The sequence below is a fragment of the Pteropus medius genome, unplaced genomic scaffold (genome assembly GCF_902729225.1).
Source record: "Pteropus medius unplaced genomic scaffold, Ma_sr-lr_union100, whole genome shotgun sequence".
Lineage (NCBI taxonomy): Eukaryota > Metazoa > Chordata > Mammalia > Chiroptera > Pteropodidae > Pteropus > Pteropus medius.
In genome coordinates this window covers 1,055,285-1,064,131 of record NW_024346980.1, presented here as the reverse complement: position 1 = coordinate 1,064,131, position 8,847 = coordinate 1,055,285, and the positions used below count along the sequence as shown (strand labels likewise).

Genomic DNA, 8,847 nt, shown 5'->3' with positions numbered 1-8,847 from the left:
GGAGCCTGTTTGAGGTATGGAGAGCCTGTCTGGGGTACAGGGAGCCCATCTGGGGTGTTCAGAGACAGTGGAAGCCAACGTGCTGGCAGCTCTTTAAGCTTCGCCCCAAACCCACGCACAAGGGCCTGTGGACCTGGGCCCAACGAGCGTGAGCCAGCCCAGTGTCCCCGAGTGGCCGTGGCCGTGGCCAGAATCCGCGGTCACCCCCGCACTGTGAGCTTGGCGGGCGACACAGCGCCGACCTTGGGGGCTGTGGACGGCAGGGCTGTGGGCAGTGGAGGGCCAGCACGCAGCCCAGAGCTCACGCAGAGCTGGGCAGGCAAGGTGGCCTGGACAACCGCGCAGTGCCCACACCTCGGACGGACGACAGCCAGCAGGGCTCTCCGACCGAGAAGGCCCAGTCCTGGCCGCGCTGGGGTCGGGGGGCTGGGCTTCCACAGTGGACAAGGCCTGTGTGTCCCCTTCCTGGCCCGTCCGCCTCTGCCCCTCCAGAAGCCACTCCTGCTGCGCCCCACACACCCAGCCTGTCCCACGGGGACCCTCACTGGGACCCAGGGAATGGGGCCTATGGCCTCTGGCCCGGTGGCAGATGGGACAGACAGGCATGTGGGGCGTGTCCATGGCCCCACCGGCCCAGACAGCCGCCCCTGCCTGGGCCCCCTCAGATGGCTCTGTGTTCCACCCACTCGGGGGGCCTGGTGCTACAGGTGGGGTGGGGTTCCCCATCCCCCAGTCCCCACACCTGGCAGCTCAGCCGGACTTCTGTCTGCCTCCTCCCCCAAGAAGCCTTCCCCGAGTGCCTACCCCCTGCCCCACAGAAGGCAGCTCAGAAGCAAGGTCCCGGGGCCCAGCTGCCCTGCTGTGCGCCCCCAGGCTGAGGGAAGGTGGCGCCCCCACATCGCCCCTGCCTAGCTGAGCAGTGCCGCACCGGGCACCCTGCCCGCCTGCCCACCCGCTGGGGCCTCAGGCGCTGTTTTCTCCACCTAGATGTCTGGAGACTGAAAATAAATGACTTCCTGTCGGAAAGGGGCCTGTGACAGCCACCTGCACGGAGCAGCCCTCAAGTTTACACCGGTGCCAGCTGCACCTCGTACCCCGTGGGTGGGACTCACACACCCTCATCTAAATACTCCATGGGGGGCCAGTCCCCCTCACCCCGGCCTGCCTTCCCGCATGTCCCAGGGCTCGGACAGTGGCGAGGTTTGTGACCAAGGTCTGTGACAGGGTGGGCACCCGCCACCCACTGGAGCCCTGCTCACCTGCAAACAGGCCTGCTGGGCTGGCCTGAGCCCCGCTCGCTCCCGGGGCGGCCACCTGCCTGCCACAAGCCCTGGGGCACCACCACTGCTCCGGCCGCGTGGCCGATGGGCCTGTCCTTCGAAGTTCGCTGTTCCCCTCCAGGACAGACCCCGACGGCTCAGCCTCCCTGACCCAGCCTGGCACGTCTGCCCTCACAGCCCCCATCCCAATGTGTCCAGCCGCACTGCCCCACAAGTCTGGGCAGCTCCCCAGCATTGGCTGGGCTCCGAGACCCTAGGTAAGCCACCCTACTAACCCTCTCTGCGAAATGCTCCCTGTCACTCAGGAGACCGGTCAGCAGCGGGGCCTTTGGCCCCCAGGCAATGCCTAAGTTCCCTTCCCAGGCCTCCAGGGGACAGGCTAGGTGGCCAGCCACAAACACAGAGCACACTATCCCCCCATGACGTGACGAAGGCCGTGGGTCCCATGCAGCTCTGTGTGCAGGTGTGCGTGTGTGCACAGGTTCATGTGCGTGTCTACACACACAAGTGGACATGTGCGCACACGTGGACAGGCGTGTACAGACATGCTCTGGAGCCCCGCCTGGCCGCCAGTGGCCCCAGGGTCCATGCCGCTCACCGTTCTACGCTCTGCCTTGCCCCCGGGCCTCCCCAGTGGGGACAGCGTGGACACTGTGAAGTCGTTGGGGTCCTCACAGTCTCGAATCTTCGACTCCTTGATTAGGGACTCCAGTTTCCTCTTGGCGATGTGTTCCACACGCTTCCGATGGGTGGAGGCCTGCAACAGCCACCGGCCAGGCCCGGCATCAGTCCCCAGCCCCGCGGGCAGCAGCAGCAGCACACCCCAGGATCTGGGGCAGGGCCGCAGGGCCTGCTGGGAGCCGGGCCGGCTGGGCCTCTCCCAGCGGCTCTGGCTGCAGCCTCCCTCCTATGCCACGGGGCGGTTCTTGCAGCCACACTGCCCACCTGTAGCACACGGCAGGCACGCGATTCGCCCCGGCTGCAGACAGTGCCGAGCAGGCCTGAACCCTGCGCTGGAAAGCAGCCTCCTTCAGCTGCACCACGCTGCCCGGGGGGACCCAGCCGAGCACTCACAGGGCGCCTGGCCCACCGGGCCAAGGGTAAGGGGGTCAGTGCCCCCGGCGGCCACTCTGGACTCAGCAGCTCCGGGTCTGGAGTCCCCAGTGTCCTCGGATGGGCAGGGGCGAGACAGTACCTGGCTGGCCATGCCCGGGCGCTGGCCAGCGTCGCCTCCAGGCTCCCTTCTGCCTGGGGCAGTCCCCGGAGTGACCCTGATGAACTTGGACCCCACTGGGGCACAGCCTGGGCCTTGGGCCTCTAAACGCTCTGGGCCCGGGCTGGAGCGGGTGCAAGAAGACCTCACAGAACCAGGTTTGCCCTCCCCTTGGGCCAAGCATGGGCACAGCGAAGCAGGAGAAATCACTGCCTCGGGGCCGAAACAGTCCGCGGCCAGGCGGGGATTTCCTGCACGATTATCCTCACATCCTGCGGGCCCCGCAGGGAGAAATGCGGCCTTCACAGCCCCCGAGCCCGGGCTGCTCAGGGCAGGGCCCTGAGGGAGAAGGTGCTAACTACAGAGGCTGTGAGCAGGGGGCAGGAAGCCCTTCCTGAGCCTCCCATCCCCCCTCCCACAGCAAAGCTACAATGAGGAGGAGACAGCACTCTGGGGAGGTGACGGCTGGGACCCCAGCAAGGCCAGGCTGGCTCTGGGCCAGCACTGCTCGGAGGTGGGGCTGGGGATGGCCGGGCAGGACCGCTGGGCTACCCAGTGGGGAGCTGGAGGCCAGGAAGGAGGTGTTCCGGGTCAGAGCCCAGGCAGGCGCAGGCGTGGGCGGGGTGGCGGGGTACGCAGGAGGACCCCTTCCACCAGCACTGCCCCCACTTGCTGACGGGAGCCAGAGGAGTGGGCAGGCTGAGCACACGGAGCCCCAAGAGTTGGCTTGGAAAGGGGAGCCCAGACGGACCACCAGTGCTGTGTGCCCAGATGCTCCGGCACAGCAGCTGGAACTCGGGGTACGTGTCCCAGGGGTGGGCGACGTCCTCAGGCCGAGTGTGTGCCCAGCAGCCTGGTGGTTCGGCCAGCTATCCCGGGCGTCCGCCACAGCCCCCCCACCTCCCCGGCCCCCACTCACATCCCCGTCCAGGAGCTTGCAGTCCTCGTCGATCTCGTCGGCACTGTCCTCGTCGGACACCTCGCCCTCCTCCGCGTCCTCGCTGATGCTGGCCGGGAGCTTCTTGCCCTGCGGGAGGCGGTACCGGGGGCAGCCGCAGAGCGAGGTGCCTTTCTCAGGCCAGCCCCCCATTTCCTGGCTGCAGTGTCACGGGGCTGTAAGGCCTGGGTGTGCGTGTGGAGGTCCCCAGGTTGAGTGGCCACCGTGGACAGACGGACAGCCTACGCTGACCGCTCCAATCTGCCAACCCGTGGCCCCAAGTCGGAGGCCCCGGGGCCGGGCTCACCTTCACCAAGATCTTGCCCTTGAGCTCCTGCGGAGAGGGCAGCATGGTGGTGTCCTCGCTGCTCAGTGACGACAAGTCCAGCTTGTCCCCGAGGATGCCGGTCAGATACTGGGCCATCTTCTTCTGCTGGACGACACTGCAGTGGTTCTCGATGGACAGGATCACTGGGTACCTGGCACCCCAAGACGGGAGGAGCAGGGTGAGGCCAGGGAGGGCCCCACCCGTGTAGGACCCCGGCGAACGAGAAGTGGTCTGCACCAGGAGCCCAGGGTGGATGGGGCTGCCGGCCACTCCGGGCGGGGGGCCGCCGACGGCTTCGAGAAGCAGCCGAGTGGGTGGGAAAGGAGTCGGGGGTCTTAGGGACGAGTGGAGGAGGCGCACGCTTCTTCCCCAACAGGAAAAACAACAGCGATTAGAAACTCCAGGAAAACAAAAAGAAACATCAGCGCAAGTCGGCAAACTGTGGTTTATCCATGACGCGTGGGCTGGACTGGGGTGCAACGTGGAGCGACGGAGAGACCACGAGGAAGGGGACCCCGTGGACCACGACACCAGAGGCCCCGTCCTGGGATGGCCCTGGGGTCCCGGCACTGGCCCCGCAGCGAAGGGGGCACCGGCTGGCGTCCCGCGTCCCGCGTCCCGCGCGGCAGGGGCTGTGGACCGGGCTTTTCCTTACACGTTCCTCAGTTAACCGTGTGCACATTTTACTTGGATTTTTTTGCCAAAAGGCAACGTGATCCTTTCAGAAAAAGCAGGTCACTCAGACCTAAAGGACATGGACCGGAGCAAGAGACGGCCAAGCCCTGGGATGCTTTTAGGGCAAACTGGGCTGGGGCAAGGCAGTGACGCCCGCAGCCCGGCCCGGCCCTTGTGGGGAGCCCGTGCCTGCGAAGACAGCGCTGGCCCTGCCTGGGACCCCAGCTGGCACCTGGCTCCTCGGCAGCTCCGGAGACCTGGGTATCCCGGGCCCCTGCCCCGAGGGGGCCTCTGCTTCTGTTTCCCAGCCAGCCTCACTCAGCCAGCCTCACTCGTCCCTCCCTCGTTAATCCGCTCCCTCCCTCCCCGCCTGCAGCCCCCTTCCGCCAGGATCCAAGGTAGCCGTGACGGTTTGGATGGTGGTCTTCTATGTCCAGAGACGAAATTGGATTTTGTTCAACCGTGGCTATGCCATAGCTGAGTGACCGTAGATTGGGTCGGGACACAGAATAGCTTCTTGGGGGTAAATAGTGCCGGACCCGCCGCCGCTGTTGGGGCTGACACCGGCGTTGCCACCAAGTGTGTGTGGACCGGCTGCTCGTACGTGTGCCGTGCACGGCCCCACCTGTCACGTCAGGCTGTCGGCTCCTGTGCCCACCGCCTTCTCTCTCCCGGCCCCCACCCTCAGCGGCAGACCTCAATCCCAGCCCTCGGCCACTCCAACCGCTGGCCCCAGGACGTGGGGAGGGGCAGGAAGGGCCCTGAGCCCCCACCCACCCACCTGCCCCCTCCCCACCCCCGCGTCCACCACCACTCACTCCGTTCTTGGCGTATTTGTTGATGGTCTCGATGACGTCTTTGAAGAGGATCTTGGAGGTCAGGGTGTAGCCGTGGTGCACAATGGGCTCCCCGTCAGGCCCGTCCCAGCAGTCCACTGCGGGGGCCAGATCTCGATCAGGTCCGGGGCCGGCCGCCAACGCCAGAGGCCCGCAGCTATGGACCCCACCAGAAGGGGGCCTCTCGCCGGGAGAGGCCTCCCCGGCCGCTGCCCAGGCGGGGCAGAGACCACGCCCAGACACCCCAGAGGGCTGCTTGGGGCCACGTCGCAGGAGACGCCGCCCGCGGCCCGGGCCCGGACCCCTGGTCCCCCCACGCACCCTCCACGCAGCGGCAGCCGGCCTGCAGCACGTGGGCGTACATGCCCGCCCGTGACTGCGACATGAGCTGGTCACCCACGAGGTAGGTATTGTGGGACGAGCTGATGAAGTAGTGGCTGAGTGGCTGCGTCATGTCCTGGTGCACGCCGTGGTGGCCCGGGTTGAAGATGTCCCCGGCCGGGCTCCGCGTGTAGTTCGTGAAGCCTGCGGGGCGGCCGGTGCGGGGCGGCTCAGCCCGGGGGCCGGCCCCGGGGTCCGGCCCCACCTCGGGGCTCCGCTCGAGACCACCCGCCCCCATGCCGCATGGGACACGAAGGGTCCTGTCCAGGCCGCCCCAGCACTGCGGGACCGAGGTGACACCCACTCACCGTCGATGCCCAGCACCCCCTTACTCTTGTTCTCTGGGCAGGGCTCAAACTGTTCGATGATGTCCCGGCAGCTTTCGAGTGTCACACCCGTCATCTAGGCCAGGGAAGGGGCGTGAGCCCAGGCCGGCCGTCACCCTTCACCTCTGTGGCCACTGCCCCAGCCCCGTCTCTGATCAGGGCTCAGCGCCGTGGGGCTGGGGCTCTGCAGTGTGCTCCCCACACAAGGGGCTCCCCGGCCACCCCCAGCGTCACGTGACAGGACTCGGTGGCAGGTGGACTGGGGACCCTGTCCACGCCCACGTCCCCAGGCCCTCGGCCTCCCCGGGACGGGCTCCGGGTGCCTGCGGCACCTTCTGCTCCAGCTCCAGGAAGCGCTGGAGGTCGGCAGCGTCCAGGTGGTCCTTGTGGTCACTGTAGGTCAGCATGAGCAGGTAGAGGTCCCGGCGCGTGGACATCATCTTGTAGAAGGCACAGAACTCCTCGAAGCCCAGAGTGCCCTGCTGGTCGTCCGTGTCCGCCTCCTGCAATGCCTCTGTGTCTCCCTGCGTCCCAGCCTGGGCCACACGTGGTCCTCCAGGCCCACCCCACCCCTCAGTCACCCCCAAACCTCAATCCACCACCCACGTCGTGGCCTCGCGGTTGCTCCCTGGGACCCTCACAGCAGTGACTTCCTGGGCTCCCTCTGTGACTCCCACCAAGGCCGTGCAGTGACCCCTTAACACAGACCTGACCCTGCCCTCCCCCCGTCCAGGTCTTGCAGGGTTAACCTGGCCCTGGCACAGCCCCCCACGTGGGGCAGCGCCCACCCTGGGCTGTGGGTGGTCAGTACGATGTCTGCCCACGGTGAGCAGAGCCCCAGGCCGAAGGCATGCGGGAGGGTCCTGGCTCTGCCCCCCACAGCAGAAATGAGAGGACCCCGGTCTCAGCCACTGTGTTCTTTCTGCAGATGGAGCGGCTCACTCTACACCCCCAGGAACCTCCAGAAGCAAAGCCACCGGGGCCCCAACAAGACCATGGACTCCTCCATGAAGCCGCTGGCTCGGGGAGCACCCTGAGGTGTCAGACCCTGGGGACGCCGAGGGCCAAGGCGCTGCCCTGCTCCCAGGGGCCAGAGCCCAGGGACAGACCAGAGGCCTGAGGTGGGACGTGGCGTGGGCGCCCGGGGATGGGCAAGAACGAGGACCTCGGAAGGTGCAGGAGACAGTTCCCAGCCCGATGGGGGGCTGTGCGACAGCATGATACTCCGGGCTGGGACAGAACGGTCAGCACCATGGACAGCGCCCCTTGTCCGCCCTGCAGGCCCCCTGGGTCGTCTGTCCTTACATGGCCCCATAGTCTGGGGTGGCCAGGGTGCATGCCAGGTCGTGAGATCCCCTCTGGACTAGCAGCATCGCCAGTGAGGTGGGTGGTCTCCACCACCCCTCCGTCCCTGTCCCCAGTGGGAGGAGGGCTCCCAGGAAAGCTGGGCCCTGCCCTGTGCCCCGGCCGCTGCCTTGCCCGGTGCTGGGGCTGGGTGCTGGGTAGGTTCTGGCAGGGCCGCGACGTCTCCATCCAGGATCCGGGGCCCACACAGGGGGCTCACACCTAGGCTAGGACAGGGCCAGCTTGCTGTGAGGACCACAGCCACATGCACTGGTGTGTCCGGCGCTAAGTGTGAGGGCAGCTCTGCATCAGACTGGCCAGGACAGACTGGCCAGGGCACACCCTGTAGGCCAGAGGGCCACTTCGGGACAGAGCTGTGCTGGCAGCCCTCCCAGGGGACGTGGCTGGGGATGGGCAGAGCTGGGCATCCCTCCCACAGCATGGTCTGGGTTCCGTGGGGCTCCGTGCTGTCCCCAGCAGTGACTGAGCACACTCTGTGATGACGGGGCCCCTAGGAGGCCCGAGTCCCAGAAACCGCCTGTGTGGGCAGGCTGCTGCCCTTCACACCAGGGACTGGCAGCAGCCGGAAGCACAGGCTGGCCGGGAGCCGGCCCAGGGCCCACAGCCCGCTGTCCTCTTAGACTTACTGACACTACGTTCACTCCTCACCCACCACACAGATCCCTCCTCTGATCAGGCAGCTCCAGGGGCAGAAACAACACTGAGATGTCGCGCGGCCAAGCTGACGCTGACCCCCGGCCTGTCTGCCAGCCGAGGTCAGCCCCTGCCTGGCTCTGAGCATCCGCAGAGGGTGGCCGAGCAGAGGGCAGGGCGGCCCAGGCGCTCAGGAATCGGGGTCGTCTCCACCGTCCTAACCACTGGGGACGATGGCCAACAGCCTCCCACTCACTCCTCTCCGGAATCAGCCCGGAGCCCAGCCTGCCTGCCCACCGCCCGGGGCTTCCTGGGTGATCACTGGAGGCCGACGCAGCCGGGCCTGGGCAGTCCTGGTGCATGAGAGGCCCCGCGTGCCTACGGGAGGGGCAAGCAGGGTACGCTTCTCAGAGCCCCGACACGGGACATCTTCAAACCAAGACTTAGTGCTGGACCATGTACTCCATGAGGGGCCCTCCCCTCCTCCCACCTCAGAGGCCTGGACCCCACTGCGCTGGCCAGCCTGTGGTCAGGCCCTCGGGGCAGCCTTGCCATTCTGGAAGGGTCTGCTGACCCCAGAGATGCCCTTGGAGGTGGGGAAGGCAGGGGAGACGGGGCGCAGGGGATGCCGATCTGCAGGTCTGAGCCATCTGTCAGCTCCACACTGATCAGGCAGGCTCTGTCCCCACTGGGGGGCCTTCAGGAGGGGCCCCGCGAGCCCCCCACTCACGCACACACCCCTGCGTGGAGCTGGTCAGCTCCCCTTGCTCCAGCCAAGCGTGACCACCCATCCATTGCAGGAACCCTGGGGGACCACCAAGGCCCGTGCCTGGCAGAGCTATCAGGCTACGTGAGTGTGTGTGCGTGCATTTG

The 8,847-nt window shown here is 67.1% G+C and overlaps 1 protein-coding gene across 1 annotated transcript in view; it reads right to left on the bottom strand.

Annotated features, from left to right (window-relative positions):
* PLCH2 (phospholipase C eta 2) overlaps positions 1–8,847 on the bottom strand; it is a 65,421-nt gene that overhangs the window by 15,784 nt on the left and 40,790 nt on the right. The window contains exons 6-14 of the mRNA XM_039876920.1: positions 6,309–6,479; positions 5,959–6,052; positions 5,591–5,794; positions 5,252–5,367; positions 3,738–3,989; positions 3,413–3,520; positions 2,476–2,528; positions 2,226–2,324; positions 1,879–2,110 (exon numbers count right to left, since the gene is read on the bottom strand). Of these exons, the coding sequence (XP_039732854.1) occupies positions 1,879–2,110; positions 2,226–2,324; positions 2,476–2,528; positions 3,413–3,520; positions 3,738–3,989; positions 5,252–5,367; positions 5,591–5,794; positions 5,959–6,052; positions 6,309–6,479 (1,329 nt within the window). The remainder of the gene's footprint in view (positions 1–1,878; positions 2,111–2,225; positions 2,325–2,475; positions 2,529–3,412; positions 3,521–3,737; positions 3,990–5,251; positions 5,368–5,590; positions 5,795–5,958; positions 6,053–6,308; positions 6,480–8,847) is intronic.